This window comes from Dinoponera quadriceps, unplaced genomic scaffold (assembly GCF_001313825.1).
Source record: "Dinoponera quadriceps isolate SergipeBrazil2010 unplaced genomic scaffold, ASM131382v1 scaffold2420, whole genome shotgun sequence".
Lineage (NCBI taxonomy): Eukaryota > Metazoa > Arthropoda > Insecta > Hymenoptera > Formicidae > Dinoponera > Dinoponera quadriceps.
The window spans coordinates 1,214,529-1,231,293 of NW_014556754.1; the positions used below are offsets into that span (position 1 = coordinate 1,214,529).

Consider the following 16,765-nt stretch of genomic DNA (forward strand, 5'->3'; position numbering starts at 1 on the left):
ACTATTGTCCTACACGTATTTCAACAATCTTCACAAATAAATAATAACTTAACATGTTGCATATCGCGCTAATTTAAAGAAAAGAAAAAAAAACGTTACCTGTTCAAAAGATCAACCAAAGATTGCATAACTGATGGTACGTGAGGAAATATATACAACAGTTTCTTCGGTTTGTTCAATTGACTCTATATTGGCCGTATATATTTGACTTCTTACACATAGCTAGCTATTAAATGAATGAAATCGATGCCGTAGTGCCGATCTTTGATGACTAATTGGCGTCACTCGACACGCGCTAAGTGCCGATAAAAACCAGGTACATGCAATATATTAACAGAATTGTTATATTAAATTTTTATATAATACAACGACGGTGAGAGAGACTTTTACGCTATTTGTACTCGTCAATGGTATTCGAACGTTGAAAAATTACTCTACCACTAATGCGACCATCTTATTATTGCCATTTGCAAATTACAGAGAAATAATACTTTTCGCTCAGTATGTACACACTCTCGTTACGCTCAAATAAATATCTTCATATAAATATATTTTTTAAATATCTCTTTAGTCTATATCAAAAAGGGGTAACTGCTATGCACACGCGGATTTGGTTAACAGGCTACTTGGTGAATTCATCTTACGGGTTTATTTTACATCATACGCTTTACGTGATTAAATTACTTTCTCTGTAACAGTGTTACAGTGAGATGCAATATATTGTACCTTTCTCTATTGCTCGCGTAAAATGAGCTTCATTCGTCTCGATAAATTATCCGGCTTATCTCCTAAAACGCATGTTTTCACAGACCGGTTCTCCCCGAGGACAGGAAAATCCGTGCAACCTCGTCGCATGTGACGTCTGAGATTTGCCGGGAAAAAATCCAACATACGCGTATCACAATGCTCACAACGCGCGTATACGTGCGCCTTTACCGTCGGTGGGACTCGCGTTATTTCGAGTTGCAGTCTTGTGAGGTAAATCCCGGCCTTCGAAATCATCGGCCACGATGATCAGTACGCGTATTCTACCCTGTACGGCGTGACGAGGAACGCCTTCGTCGTTCGTCAGGGCTTCTCCTCCCTGGCGACTCGCCTGGCGCGCAGCCTCTCGCACCGTGGACACTCGGGCTTGCCGCCGCCGCGTTTGCAATCCACGTGGAAGCAGGCGCCGCACTTTGCACATCGGACCACCCGCGACAGGTCCCACGGGAATATGACTTCCTTGGAGCAGCACAGCTCGCACACGAATCCTCTGGCTTGGCACAACTGAGACAGAAACCCAACGAGGATCTTAGGATAGCAACAATTCGGACTCTATTCAGTTCTATTCTCTCTCATTTATTCAATGGAGGAAAAGACAGTATTATGGCCTTCGCATTTACATTTCGTGCAAGTGTACGATGACTAATTATTTATCGGCATTATAGCGATTACTTGTGGAATCATTTATTCAGTAGTTCACGGTGAGCTACTGAGTGATTCCACTAAATAATCGCTAGAATTCGCCACCTAATAGGGGAGATAAATATCGAGAGAGGCCATGATATCACCTTTTTTTAACAGCAACCACTGAAAAATGTGGTACTAAACGCGACAGAATTTCCCAGACGAACAGAACGAATGATTCATCGTCTAACGTGGATACCTCGCAGCCCGCGATGTGCGCCCAGCAAACTTCGACGAGTTCTTGCAACCTGACGAACAATACTCCGAATTTCACGTGTATCAGATCTTGAATCGAGTACACGTGAGGATCGTTGATGATATAATTCGGCTCCTTCTTCAGCACGTCCTGAAGGCTGAAACGAGAACGATCGGGATCGGGATCTGCCGCGCTACCAGCTGACATCGACGAATGGCTTTCAAGCACCGATCTAACGGAGCTTCGACTTGATATTTACCTGATCGAGAATCGACAGGTGAATAAGAAGTCCTTCAGGAAGAACAACTGCGTACGCACAACCCTCGTTTTCTCCAACTGTTTGACGCGTCTGTACAGCAGCGGGTTCAGGTCGTTCACGTGGAACAACGGATCCGACATCATCTGATCCAGTAATCTGTACGAGAAGTTCGACACGGGGTACCTGTGCGGGGAAACGGTTTGGATCGGAGACACGTATCCCGGAATAACAATATTCGATAATCGACGCCGACGAAACTCAACCGAGCAAACACGAGGGAGCTTACCTATTGAAGTCCCATTTCGACAGGATTCTCCCCGGTACAAACGCCACCTGATTCGTGTGGCAGCCCGTACAGAAGTACCGGCCCAGGTACTCGCAATACCGGAAGCGATTGGCATATTTTACCGCCACCTTCATACCGCAACCCGCGCATCTGTAATTCTGTTTCGCTATCAGCATTCGTCTCCTGGAGGGAAAATAAAGCGTTGAAAAAAAAAAAGAAAAGAAAAACATGTTCGCAACCTTTTCCCATCTTTCTCCGTCTTCGCACTTACACCGGTGGCGCGTGAGGTGTGAAAATAATCTGCGGTCGCGGCGGCGCCCACTCGGCGGTGCCCCTCAGCGAAACCGTCGTCGCATCTTCGATCTCGGTCTCGTCGGGGCTGACCGGCCAGCTCTTCGGCATCGGCAGCAGGCGCTGAGGAGCGTCCTTCTCCGACACCAGCCACTGAAGCTCGCTGGCCCGGGGCAGCTGTTTCTCGCTGAAACGACTTATGAGAGAAAGCGCCACTCCCTCGGCGGACACGCTGCTCTCGTTCAAGGTCGAGTCCGCGGAGTGCCTCGCCGCGCGCGACTCCGCGTCGGAGAAGAGATCGACGCTCGAGGCGGGCGTGCCGCTGTTCCTCGGCGTGCCCCGCTCGTCCGAGGAGTCCGTCGACACGCAGTCCGACGAGCTCCCCGGGGACGTGGACAACGGGCTGACGCTTTGATCGGTGGTCGTGGTCGTGTCCGTCCTGCCGTCGCTCAGCAGGTCGCGGCTCCACCCTCTGCCCCGGCACTTCTCCTCCTGCCGTTGCCAACGTCTTAACCGTATCCGCTGCTTCAGCCGGTTGATCTCCTCGTCGCTCTCGTCGTCCACCGCGTCGTCCAGCAGCCGACGCTGCCAACGGTTGCACTTCACCTGCTCGATGGCGGCGATCATCGCCTCGCAGATGCTGAAGTGCGCGTTCTCGCGGTCGAGCTCGGCGTCGTGGGCTCGGGAGAACTGGGCGGAGGTCAGGAAGCTGGTGAGACTCTGACCCTCGACCGGCCGCGGGAAGTAGCCGGTCGCCATCGGCTGCACGCTACTGCCACCGTCCTCCATGAAGCTCTTCCGCGGCGTACGGATGTCCTTCTGACCCTCCACCTCCAAGCTCCACGAGCCCGTGAACTCGGGCGCCGAGCCCACCAGGAACGACGTCTTCCTCCGCGCCGTCCACTGCTCCAGGTACCTCATCTCCACCGACTCGGTCGTCGCGACCGGCCGCGTCTCCTCGACGTTCCCAGCTTCCTCGTGCACGCTCGAGGAGGCTTCGGGGCACACGCTGTAAGACGCTCGCTTGCTCTGGCCCGGCCGGCTCTTCGTCCTTCGATTCCTCGTCTTCCGCTCGCGTCTGACGGCCGTCTTCGGCTTCGTCTCGAGCGCATCCGGCTCATCGGGCTGCTTCGATTCCGAGTAGATGATGTCGATGATCTCCGCTAATTCGAAGGCGCGCGGATGGTTACTGTTGTTGTTGTTGTTGTTGACGTTTTCGTGGATGGTCGGCGAGGTCGCGACCGAACACTCCGCGGCGACCTTGCCGTGGCTCTTGACCAAAGCGGGCAGACTGTTCCACGTCTTCAGGGATACGTCGCTGTTGTTGGATACGTCGCTTGGCTCGATGACTTGCGCCGGTTTCGACGTCTCCTCGCTCTCGGTGTTCACCGTGTCGCGCGACACGGCCTGCGCAGAGACGCTCAGCTGATCCAAGTGACACCTGCTGTACACGCTCTTCTCTCGGGCGACACCGTGACTGACGCTGGAGAAATTCACCGGATACGAGGAGGAGCGACGATGCCGCCTGGGACTCGCTCTCGGGGATATCCACGTCGGCACGAACTGCGCATCAAAGCGGAGAAGTTGAGGTGATAACGAACTCTCTTTGATGCTACAATCGTGCGACACGCGCTGTACCCAATCGTCGTGCGGAATAATCGGTTTCGTAAACCGTGGAGCCCGGGATTTTACTCACCAAGCAGGGGTCGATTTCCGCGAGCAGCACCGGTTGATTCCTCTCGACTGCCCTTAGGCACAAGAGCGTCGCCTCCGCTAGATTTTCCTGACAAAGGAACGCCCATGGCTCGAGGCAGGAGAGTAGATGTTCTTTATCAGATAACAGCCACGATAATTTGTGCGATAGGGAATGGCCTTCTAAACTGAAAGAAAATACATTCTGTATCTCCTATCTCTTTCTTAATCGAAGTGCATTGTCCTTTCGATCAAAGATCCTTTTATATTTCTCGAACAAATTGAAATTCTTACGCTATCTTGTTCGCTATGTGAGTAAAGGAGAAGGCGGTATTGCGGCTCTCTATTGACAGTTTGTAAAATAATTTTGTTAATGATCAATATAGTTCAAATTGAAACTCGAGAATTGCATTAACGATTTGTCAAAACGTCGCTCGATCGACTCTAGACTCAAAGTTATGGAATATTTATTATTTAGAATGTTATTTATACAAAAACGTGACTGGTACTGCGTAATGAGTCGAAGGGGAAGAGGGATGGTAATGTGGCTCTCCACTGAAATATATTTGGAAAATTGACTTTGCGCAAATAAGTGTCGTGTCGCGAATTTATATGTTTATCCAAAACAAACCCTCTTAGAAGGAACAGCGATAAATATAGCCGTGAATTTTTAATGCAGATATCAACCTGTTTGTCAGAAGGTAAATGAAAATTGTTAAAGGACAGTTTCCGCAAGACAGATTCTTAAACTCAACTTGAATTACCGACTCGTCAAACAACTATTTCGACGTGAAAACCTCGAAAAAGAGGCGGTATTGAATCTATTTTAGCGGGTGACCGAATTAGCAAAACGCCTCGCCATTGTTGATGTTGATTTTACACAACTCGAGATGCGTACAGCGGAATAAAAGTTAAGCAACGAGTGACACACACACTGTGCGATTGGAAACTAACAGATGTATCTTGAAAACATTTCGAAATGTTGGAAAGTAATGATGCATTATAACAAATGCCGACTGTCGGCATAGTAACGCCGCTGCGTAACGGCAGGCAACTAAACAAATGATTCCATAAGTAATAAGTAAAGAATTAATTCATCACCTAACAGTAGATATCAGCGGCTTTCCATTTAACGACACAAGTCAAGCGACATCATTTTTCAACGAGTAACAAAAATAAGGATAAAACTTGTGCCGACTTGTGCGGTTAAATGGAAAGCTCCCATTAAAGGAAACCACAATACCGCCTTCTCCTCTATGTAACTGCACTTGTCAATATGAAAAGAAGACAATTACCTTTTATACAGCCACAACATGTCCTTCTTGGATGTTATCCTAGCTGGCAGATTGCACAAATAATCCTCGTTCTCCGACAGCACCGGTGATGTCGCTAAGGAAGGTTGGAGCCAGTTCAGCCCTTGAATAAATATCCAACAGTCCGGTTCGCCCTTGCAAAAGTTCACAACATTAAATATCTCAACACCGAGAGAAGTCTTGTCAAGTGCAACAAAACTTAAACAACACAATCTCACGCACTCAGAATCAGATAGTGCTTCCCTATCTATATAAAAAAAAAAAAAAAAGCGATCATCCCGACTCTCGATAATAATTCTGATACAGCGCGAAGATACCAAGAGATAACATTTTTAAGCTTGGCGCAACTAACATTGGGATCGTAAATCCGACAGCCGTGCTTGAATATCTGCTCTATCACATTGTGCAGCCGGTTCAGACCGCCGTAAACATTCCAGACGTTGGACACCCCGTCTATCATCAGGCCTTCCACGGTGGATCGTAGGCTCTGCAGTAGCTGCCACTTCTCCTTATTGCGCGTGTTCTCCGACATCCTGTCAAAGGACGGCCGAGCGTTACAACATCTCATCCACCAGCCACGTGCTCACCTCAAGGCTCACGGCTTACCTGACGAGCAATCAGCGAAGAGATCTTCCCGAGATCTTACACGTGAACGTAAATGCGACACCACCGCGGTTTTTCCCCTCTTTGTTTACCTCCCCGAGGATACGTCGGCTACTGCGGTCGTCGGTGCATCGGCGCGGCGTCTAATTGCGGCAGAGTCGACTGAAACACGAGGATCGATTGAACACGGCCGGGAGTCGCCGGGAAACGCCTATCGCTCCTCCTAGATAAGGCCCAGTGATAGTCGCCGGTGAATTCCTAATTTTTCTCGCTCGCCCGTTGCGTCTTCGTGCTCCGTTCATCGCTCGTTGCCGCTCGTCCGGAGCCGCTTACGCCACTCGCGTAACATACACGCGCATATCGGCGTGCCGTAATCGATGACACGCGATAAGGCAGGACGACGAGCGGTCGTTCCCGAGCAATCGTGAGCGGTCACGCGGTTGGAGGATCGGTGTTTACCCTGGTAATTACGACGCTGGTCGCTTCGTGAATCAGAGGTTCGGCCAAACGAGCGACGAGGGATTTCCCGAATGACGATCATACCACCTCGAGATTGCTCGACAACTTCGTGTCAGTGATTCTCCGTCGATACTGCAGTCCCCTTCGTTTATCGCATGTGAACGACGGGCAGGGTGGGATAGATTTATCTCGCGCATCGCACCTTGTACTTCGTAACGACTTCGTCGTCGGTGTGTTACGTAAAGATGATTGAGGGCATCTTTCGCAGAGCGGTTCGCAAGTGGGAATGAAGCTCCCGGCGAGAGAAGTACAAAACGGGGATGTCGGTGGTCGATAAGTCAATCTCGAGAGCGAATAATGTAAATCGATGTAAATTCGTCAATGTTCCACACCCGGCGAGGGAGGAATGTTCTTATTGAATTATCTATCTCCCGCTTTTATTCGATAAATTGTAAATAAATGGTTGATAAATAATAAATAATAAACTGTAAATGATAAATAAACTCGTCTCGATGATGATAAAACACAGAGTTACGTGTGTCTATTGAGCAATAATTATGTAACAGAACCGCATTTATTTGAACCGACCTCATTTGCGTTTATAATTATTTGCACGGTGGTAAGTTAATGAAGTAGAAAATAAGGTACTCGGAAACGCATTGCACGATAATCCAATTAAATGATGCGTGTTTTGTTTGTTTATTTTTCGAACTGCGAACATAATAAATGATCAAATGACGTCGGTGACTTAACGTCAGGATCAAAGTCCGATGAACCGCGGCCAGTACGGGGTTTCCACACACGCACGCCCTTTTTCACGAGAGAGTTCGAGAGTATCGATACTCGATACTCACTTCGCAGCTCTGCCGGTAAACACTGATTTCTTCGAAGCCTTTTCTGCCGGGTGATAAAATACTTATTAAATTTCCTTATTAAATTTCATATTATAACACGTTTCGATTAAATTTCTTTTCATTTCTCGAGATCCGCGCTTAGGCTCGTAAATATCCCGAAAAGTCTCCCTTTTCGACCGTACATCGAAGGGCGAGTGTCAAACCCTTTAATTACGTTCACTCGAATTCAAACGCTCGCTGCTGCGTGGGAATTTGCAACATTTTCAAATCTTGCCATCTACTTGTGAGAACAAAATTACATCTTTCTTTTTCTCGCGTATCCCAAAGGGTTCTCCTTCCCGTAAACAAGGATGACGACGATGACGATGATTGTTATTATTATCATCATCTTTGAAACATTTCTTCCATCTAGACAGTTGCCTGCTCGTGTTTACCGATCGAGTCGATACGGATGTTCGATCTCTCGAACGCGCTCTCCCCCACCTGGAGCACATGCGCGCGCAATTCTACGGGCGATGTCCTCTCTCGTTCACTCTTCGCAGCGGTACACGCGAAGTGTCGCTCGCCGCGGTGATTCGCAGTTTTCCCTTTCGATACCAGTTAGTGCCCATTCGATCCGGTCGAACGAAACATGGCGAGCTGCAGACTTTTCGGCGCTCTCGCGCGCGGCGTCCGTTCCAACGCGACTTTCGCGACACGTGCAGGTGATTACGTATGACGCGATGCGTTCGGAAGCGTAGGAGGAAGAACGGATCGTGTGTGACGAGAGAGAGAGAGAGAGAGATAGAGCGATCTCATACGGTCGGCTGTCTCCGGCTGAAAAATCCGCACTCGAAATCTACTCGATTTTCGAGGACGCACAAGATCAGCTTCGGTAAACGACGTGTCGAGCCAACTTCAGTTAGCAGCGATGCACGTCGGAAGTTATCGAGGATCGTATCAATTGATAATGGTGTAAAATTGCACCAGCAGTTCAAGGTCAGACAGTGCACCGGATGATATCCCGAAGGAATCATCGGGTAAACCGGACCAGTGTTGAAAGGGAACTTCTCGATACTGAATGTGCACAGTCAGTGTCGATTATGACCGACTAACGGCCAGATGTTATAGGGGCCGGCTTAAATTCGCTCGGCGCGACCTTTGCTCCCACGTTGAAAAAAGAAAGGGAGAGAGAGACAGCCGGCTATAGTGAAGTCGATTAGCGCTAACTTGCAATAGCCATCGCCTTGGCACCGGCCCTCCAAGTTACCGCTAGGAATAAACCGCTGCATTTTATATAGTTCGAGCGTAATAAGATCTGCATTCGGATACGTTTTACGCAGATCAGCGTTCCGAATTTGCTGACGATCGACTCGGCCTGCTCGAATTTCGAGATTCAACTTCAAGTTGTTCGGGAATCTTGGAATTATTTCTCTTCTGTTTTTCTTTTTTTTTTTTTTTTTTTTACAACAATTGGTATGTTAATTCAAATTTTTCTCAGTGTCGAGTTCGAACTGTCCGAACAATTGAGGCGAATTGAATGAACAGATCGTTGTCTCCGTTCGAAATGTCCAAATTTGAAGTTCAAATGAATTTCCGTTTCAAGTGAACCATTCGTTTGAGTATTTCGCTTCTGAATTTCAAACTATATGAAGAATAAGGAATATTTTTATGAATGATTCGTTACATTTTGCGCGCCCTACGTGTAAATACAGGCTAAGAAAAAGAGAACTCGAACTTATCCACTCGATTAGCAACATCGAGAGAATGTTGAAGTGAGAAGTTACAATTGCATCAGATTATCGAATACAACTCGAAAGTGAAGTTAACCTTTCGTTAGTCGCAATATTTTTCACCTTATTTTTATTAACACGTTAACTGCCGCACGCATTTCGGAGGAAATCTCCGTCAGGCCAAATCCATTAAAATTTGTTGATAAGAAATATTTAAGTATATTAATTATACGATCCTGAAATTACTTATTAAACTATGTAATTTTTTTAGTTTTATATCGTACTTTATACGGTCAGTCACCGGTGACTGACGTGGCACTCAACGTGTTAATGTATCTCTCACAGATACACTAATCTTTCCATTATTTTCCTCTGCTTCTCGATGCAATTTTCTTTTCATTAGCACTTGACTAGTAGACCAGATACTAAAATAAATACATATGTAAAAAACAATGAAAAACGAAGAAAATGAAAAAAAAAAAATTCATGTATATTTGTTGGATCTGCAACTAACGGAGAGTTAAATATCGTATAACGTAGATCGTAGCATCCATTATTTATCACAATTTACATTTCATGTCTTCAATATATACATGTGTGTGTACTTAGAATTGTAAATTGTACTATGTTCTAGACATTTGTTCTCTATAGCTGAACTAGCTGCACTAGTTAACACTAATTCTGCTTCCCTCTTTTTTTTTTTACCCATAGCTATATATATGTCGCAGAGAAATGGTGAAAATGGAGATTAGATCAAATCCCTAATCACCCCACCCATAATTTGATCAAATTTCCATTTTTATCATCTCCCTGCGACATATATATGTATTTCTTTTCAAGTTCTGAAAGTGCGTACTGATTCAGCGACAAAGAACAGATCTATTGCGTCGTACACAGTTTCCTCGTGTCTTATATTTTGATTATCTCTCTACAGGTTTATATCATACATCAAGAATGCTAGCAACCGAAGCAAACAGAAAACATTTCAAATGCAAACTAGTAAACGACGTAGCGGTTATCACCATGGACTCGCCAGGAGTGAAGGTACGTGTACAAAGTGCGGTGCGGTTGCTCTAATTCAATGCTGAGATATCCTCAAATAGCGACTCTCGCCTAAACTCTCGGGGCAATCTTGAAGAGGTCATTTATATCTGAGAACATCCGCCGTTACAAAGTTATTATATAAGAAATATCTATTTATCAGTTCTATCTGAAGAAGCGTACCTACCTATCAGTTGGGTGACCTTAGCATTTGACTAGATAAAATGGTCGGGTGACCTTGGTGTTTGACTAGATAAAATGGTCACATAACGCACTTATATAATATTACATCATAGCAGTTGCATTAATGCGTTCATTAAATGCTCATTGCGTAAAACTTTCGGGCCCTCCTAAAATAGAAAGAAAATATATTAACACGCAGATTTTTCTTCCATCCACGTTAACGCAGATGAACACCTTGCACAAGGAAGTATTGAATGAAATCAAGGAGTTGCTGACGGAAATCCAATCGAATCCACTTGTAAACGCGATGGTCATCATAAGTGGTAAGCCAGACAATTTCATCGCTGGCGCGGACATCAGCATGTTGGAAAATCTCACGGATGCAGAGAGCAGCTATGAGCTGATAAGGATGGGGCATCGCGTTATTGACATGTTGGCGAACAGTAACAAGCCTATCGTTGCTGCTATTCAAGGCAGCTGTCTCGGTGGAGGATTGGAGGTAACATGCAACGGACTCACGTCCAACATTTAAAATAGACGCACGAGTTAAGCCTCTTTAGCGATCGCTGCAGCTACGTTGGACTCTGTCAGAAGTGAGTCACATTGTTTTGTTCAGGTCGCGTTAGCGTGTCAATACAGGCTGGCCGTTAACAGTAAGAAAACCAGCCTTGGCTTACCCGAGGTGATGCTCGGCTTACTTCCTGGCGGTGGTGGCACTCAGCGACTGCCTCAGACAGTTTCCCTCCCCACTGCCTTGGACATGATGCTCACCGGTAGAATGATTAAGGTTGACAGAGCGAAGAAACTTGGATTGGTGGACATGGTGGTGAACCGTCTCGGTCCGGGCACTGGAACACCCGAGGAAAAGTAAAGGAAGCTTGAAATAAAAAACGTATTTGCAAATGAATGTATTCGGATCTTCCGAAAGCAAACTTTCGAGAAAATCGCGGTAACTCTTGTCAAATTTCACCTCTCCGCGCCTAACCCGGGGAAATACGATTATATATAAATGTTGTCTCGATATTCATATATAATTATTACTACGATATATATAGTCACACAGACAAAATTCGTGTATACAAGTCGCATAATTATATATAATAATATATTAATTTTATATGATTGCATATAAACATTTCTTCCCGGAAAGTTAAACGGGCTGTTTAGTATCTCGGATTAAAAAGTCCGAAAAAATCGTGTTCATCGAGTATGAAACGAGAATAAGATTCTGAAGGATTTTCCGCGAATTTCGGTGAGTCAAGGCAATTACAGATTACGCGTGTTCGTTTTTCGCAGCACACAGAGGTACTTGGAAGAGACCGCGGTGAAAGCTGCGCGGGACTTGGCGAATGGAAAGCTGAAAGCCGACCGTAGCCCGAAGTCTATTGTAGACAAGATAACGCAGCAGATTATGTCTTTAAATTTTGTCAAGGACATGGTATTCAAGAAAGCGAAAGACCAGGTGATGAAAGCAACTGGTGGCCTGTATCCCGCTCCGCTCAAGATCTTGGAAGTAACGAGGGTCGGCCTGGACAAAGGTCCTGTTGCCGGATTCGAGGCGGAGGCCAGAGGATTCAGCCAATTGTCGGTGACACCGGAGTGTAAAGGCCTCATCAGCCTGTTCTTCGGCCAAACGGCCTGCAAGAAGAATCGCTTTGGCTCAGCTACGAATGCACCCAAGTACGTCTCCGAGTAAACCTTCATATAGAATTCGACAAATTAATTATTACTACATGTTAGAAAAATATATTAATTTCATTGTACAACGTGATGAATTTTGATGATAATTATTAGATTTAATTGTCTTCTATTTGATTAATTATCGGTTATTAAAGTCACACAAAGTATAATTAGTCCACCAAATTCTGCTCTATTCTGCTTCTGTTCTTCATCGTTTCGTTTCTTTTTTTTTTTTTTTTTTTTTATCACTGTTTCATTATTTCTCATCGTAACGTATTGTGAACAGAAAAATCGCCGTGATTGGTGCGGGCCTGATGGGCGCGGGAATCGTGCAAGTCAGCATCGACAAGGGCTACGACGTTGTTATGAAGGATTCCAACGAAAGCGGACTGAATCGTGGCACGAATCAAATTCAGAAAGGCCTGCAAGATGCTGTGAAACGCAAACGAATCTCCAAGTACGGGTTACTTCAATAATATTAAATCTGTAACCAAACTGCGGTCTCTTTTAATAGAAACTCTCTGTGCAGTATGGACAAAGACAAGTATCTGTCAAAACTCGATGCGACGTTGAGCTATAACTCCTTCAAAGACGTGGACGTGGTGATCGAGGCAGTGTTCGAGGACATCAGCATCAAGCACAAGGTCCTGAAAGAGATTGAATCCATTATCCCGAGCCACTGCGTCATCGCTACCAACACGTCCGCAATTCCCATTGCGAAGATTGCTGCTGGCAGTAGTCGTCCTGACAAAGTAATATATTCTTTGTTATACATCAAATTCTACGTTCAATTACATCAAGCATATCGTTATAAGAGAAAGATTCTTAAAAACTTATATTTAAAATATTTAGGAAAAAAATTACTCATATATAATTATATGTAGAACATGTCTGTATATGAAAATATATTATTATACATATATATGTATATATTTTTTATATATGGACATATACATTCTACATGTAACATCTTATGTACGATTGTATAAAATTTTATATATAATTATATCTAATCATGCATGAATTTTTTCCCGGATACACAGTAATATAGTTATAATTAAGAAGTAAGAAACGCACGTAGATAATGAACCGTATAAAACTTGTTTTCTTCTTACAGGTGATCGGTATGCACTATTTCTCGCCCGTCGACAAGATGCAACTATTGGAGATTATAACACACAAGGGAACGTCCGAGGAAACCATCAAAACTGCCGTGGATGTCGGCCTGAAACAAGGTAAGATCGTGATTACGGTCGGCGACGGTCCTGGATTCTACACCACCAGGATAGTATCCACGATGTTGTCGGAAGCAGTTAGGCTGTTGCAGGTGAGCGAGCATTTCTCGAGCGATTACTTCTTGCAGAAACGATCGATCTAAACGCAAAACGAACGTAATTTGGTGATTAAACAGGAGGGTGTGGATCCAATGGATCTGGACAAATTGACGAAAAATTTCGGTTTCCCGGTTGGCGCAGCCACTCTGGCCGACGAAGTCGGTATCGACGTGGGTACTCACATCAGCGCCGATCTTACGAAAACTTTTGGAGAGCGCTTCAGGGGCGGTGACATAAACGTTCTCACCGATATGGTCAAGGCTGGCTTCCTCGGTAAACTTTTTTTTGCTCACCGCAGGCATTTTGCTCACGCACATAGAAAGAATTAATATTAATATTTGCCATTTGCGTCACAAATTATCTGTGTCTCGGCTTGATGCTATCTTATGCAAAGAGTTCGTTTCACACATGTTACGCGTCTGTTTCAGGACGCAAGTCGGGCAAGGGTATATTTGTGTACGAAGCTGGTGCCAAGCACAGGGAAACAAATATCGGTGCCTTAGACATCTTGAAGAAGTACAAGATCGAACCCAAAGGCAGCACGTCCGAAGAGGATCGTCAATTGAGGATGGTCTCGCGGTTCGTCAATGAGGCAGTATTATGCTTGGAAGAAAATATTCTAGCCAGTCCTGTAAGTTGATATACTTTGTGTAAGACTTGCCGGGTGACTACTTACCGTCAATAGAGAATGCAGATGTCAATTCAAAGATTTTTAACGCGACATTTAATTGAATTTTATACTATTTGCATCTCAGAAAGTTTACTTTGAATAGATTTCTTGTAGCTGACCATTCGGTAACATCTCTTTGATATCGATGAGACGTTTCTCTAACGCTGATTGAGGAAAAATAGAGAACCGTAGAATTTTGTAAATTGCTTGCTCGCCTTTGTACTCTTTGCAACCGGTGTCCTCGATATGCTTTCTGTTTATTAACAAATTATGATGTAGTTGGAAGGCAACGTGGGAGCTGTGTTCGGTTTGGGCTTCCCTCCGTTCACGGGCGGACCGTTCCACTGGGTGGACGTTTACGGTGCCCATCGACTCGTTAAGAAGATGGAGGAGTTCCGAAGCCACTACGGCGAGACTTACCGGCCGTGTCAAACGTTACTTGATATGGCGGCCGACTCTACGCGAAAGTTTCATTCGAAGTAAAAGTGCCGATAGGTGCCCGTCGATGTTTCTACGTTAATTAATCCTTTCTCTCATCCTGAAGCTATACTCCACTCGCTTCATAATCAAAAACTACCGAAATAGACACGAAGATTGCTGATCCCTCTGAATCCCGTGACTTAACTGGAAAACCCACACCATGCTCTTCGCGTGTGCGAATTTTGAGTGTCTCACTTTGAGACTAGCTGAAAGAATATCCATCGTTCTCACTCTAACACTCAGAAATCGTGAAGGAATCTTAAACGTTTCTCACGCTTTCTCTCTCTTAGTCAATTCATCGTAGGACGGATTTATAAACGGAAGTTAGCTCGGTGCTTGAGTACTTTCCGAACTACGTAAGTTAAAAAGTGACGATAACTTAATTACCTATATTGTTTACTGCTTGAGAAAGTTTCGTATAACTTGAGAAGCGATCACTTAAAAAGTTTCATATAACCCGGGTAAGATTTCTAACAGAATATTATAAGGATGTTCTGTTTTAAGTAATATTTCTACTCTAATAAGCAAGTGTAGAGAGAAGTTTGCTCTTAGTTCTACCGGAGAAATATCGCGTTTTGCGATCGATGAAAATATATAGAGAAAGTAGCGCTTCTTCAGCTTTCAGCTGCTCTTCTTGGACAACACGGGTTTGCTCACGCGAGTTTATGCGTCTCCAAATCAGACAGGATAAGAGGGGTTACGTGTCACGTTTAATATTCGGGGACCGTCGTAACGTATGTAGTAAACTATATATTTTTGGACTTGGAGTTTTTACACGGCCTGCTCAGCGTGGAAGCATTGCAGATAGAGTCGTGCATTTATTACTCTCGAGCGTTTTACACGCCGACACAGATCTTTGATACTACCGCACGCATATACATATAGGATCCTGTTTGTAAAGTAAACGAAGTTATGTAACGAATTATGTATTTCTATTTTTGCTAAGTTTATCGAGAATAAAGAGTTTCTACATTTAATTCGTGTCCTGTCTCCATCTCAGACTCCGTGTTGAGCGATTCCTTGTCATCTGCCAATCCGTCTAAATTATAACGAAGATTGTTCTGCTTTTTCTAACGTCAATGTTACAATTAATAATTAACGTGTAACGCAATTGCATAATTTTACTCTATATTTCTTCCACTCACAATTCTGTCAGTCGATACTTCCGTTATTGATTCATTATTGATCCAACGAAAGGTTCTTTTTCTAATATCAAACGATTTAATTTATAATAACGACGTATGCGGAAGTGATGTGTTCTCGCGTTTAGCAGCGGACTGATGAGGTCGACCTGACGAAAGAAAAACAAGAAAGAAAGAATAATAAACCTGTCTGGTAATTAATATTACCCTGTCGCGCACGGACGCAATAAAAAAATGGAAATATTTAGCTTGATGCAACAGCCGAGAGATGTTGCGCTCTTGTTTGCGCCGGTATCTTTCTCGCTAAGGCTCACCGCCGGCTTGAAAGTCAAGTCGAAACACAAATAGCCGAGATAGAAGTTTTAATTCATTAATCGCCCCGGTTGCATCTCGAGACAGGATCGGTCCTCCAGAAATGATCTTCACGATCTCTTCCGAAATTTTTCCACGTCCCGCAAGTCCGGAAAAATTCACGACTCGTTTCTCGGGCGCGCACGTTTGAGGATGACAGATTACATTATCGCGTTATAAACACCGAGGATATATTAATCGTCTGGCGCGCATAAAATCGTCCAAATTCGACTTCCCCTTATCGGACGTTCGCTCGGCTGGTTAACAACGAAAGTGTTTAATCATTGCGAATAAAAAAGGCAGCGACACGGAGACAAATGGCGGCTCGGCTCGCCCCGGCGAATCCGCAATTCCACGCACGAGCTCGCCTTCCGGTTTTTTCGCAAGCACCTTGCCGCTCGAACTTCGAATTTCAATAAAGGTGAACGAAGGGTAATCTCGAGGATATTTTGCGTCATCTACCGGTCCAGCGCACCTGTTTGTGATATCGTCGCTCAATGAGACCGAGTCCTTGGCTGATGCAAGAAAATCGGAGATTTCGCGAGCTACCGCCGTCGCGTCGCCGTTATGCGCACGACGACGATGTTGTTCTCGCTCGTCCTGTTTCTGGTGCCACCGGCTCCGGAAAAGTCCAGAGAGACGACCGGAGCACCGCCCTCGTGCGACGCTCGTTGCGCGCCCACGTGAGCGAAAACGCCCGGCGGGGCTCCGCGCCGAGGAAAACTCGCGACTTCGGTCTCGTCTCCGGAGCAGAACAAAGAGTTGTAGAA

At 45.1% G+C, this 16,765-nt stretch overlaps 2 protein-coding genes across 4 annotated transcripts; one reads left to right on the plus strand and one right to left on the minus strand.

The window, feature by feature from the left end:
* Positions 1-161: 161 nt before the first annotated feature.
* Positions 162-6,652, minus strand: LOC106748103 (run domain Beclin-1 interacting and cysteine-rich containing protein). Its single transcript, XM_014626316.1, has 9 exons — positions 6,093-6,652; positions 5,839-6,019; positions 5,469-5,620; positions 4,178-4,361; positions 2,462-4,044; positions 2,191-2,373; positions 1,905-2,087; positions 1,649-1,802; positions 162-1,269 (listed from the first exon to the last, which is right to left on the minus strand). Exons 2-9 carry the CDS (start codon positions 6,016-6,018, stop codon positions 1,069-1,071), a joined length of 2,820 nt encoding a protein of 939 aa, XP_014481802.1. The 5' UTR covers position 6,019; positions 6,093-6,652; the 3' UTR covers positions 162-1,068.
* Positions 6,653-7,911: 1,259 nt separating this feature from the next.
* Positions 7,912-15,479, plus strand: LOC106748121 (trifunctional enzyme subunit alpha, mitochondrial). Of its 3 annotated transcripts, XM_014626359.1 has the most exons (12): positions 8,089-8,106; positions 9,097-9,156; positions 10,049-10,158; positions 10,565-10,837; positions 10,955-11,205; positions 11,635-12,018; positions 12,305-12,475; positions 12,548-12,770; positions 13,136-13,345; positions 13,430-13,625; positions 13,781-13,983; positions 14,302-15,479. In XM_014626359.1, the coding sequence occupies exons 3-12, from the start codon at positions 10,069-10,071 to the stop codon at positions 14,503-14,505; spliced, it is 2,205 nt and encodes a 734-aa protein (XP_014481845.1). In that variant the 5' UTR covers positions 8,089-8,106; positions 9,097-9,156; positions 10,049-10,068; the 3' UTR covers positions 14,506-15,479. The 3 variants fall into 3 exon arrangements, with proteins under 3 accessions (XP_014481843.1, XP_014481845.1, XP_014481844.1); XM_014626357.1 differs by lacking the exon at positions 9,097-9,156 and having other exon boundaries at positions 7,912-8,106; XM_014626358.1 differs by lacking the exon at positions 8,089-8,106 and having other exon boundaries at positions 9,117-9,216.
* The last annotated feature ends 1,286 nt before the right edge of the window (positions 15,480-16,765 follow it).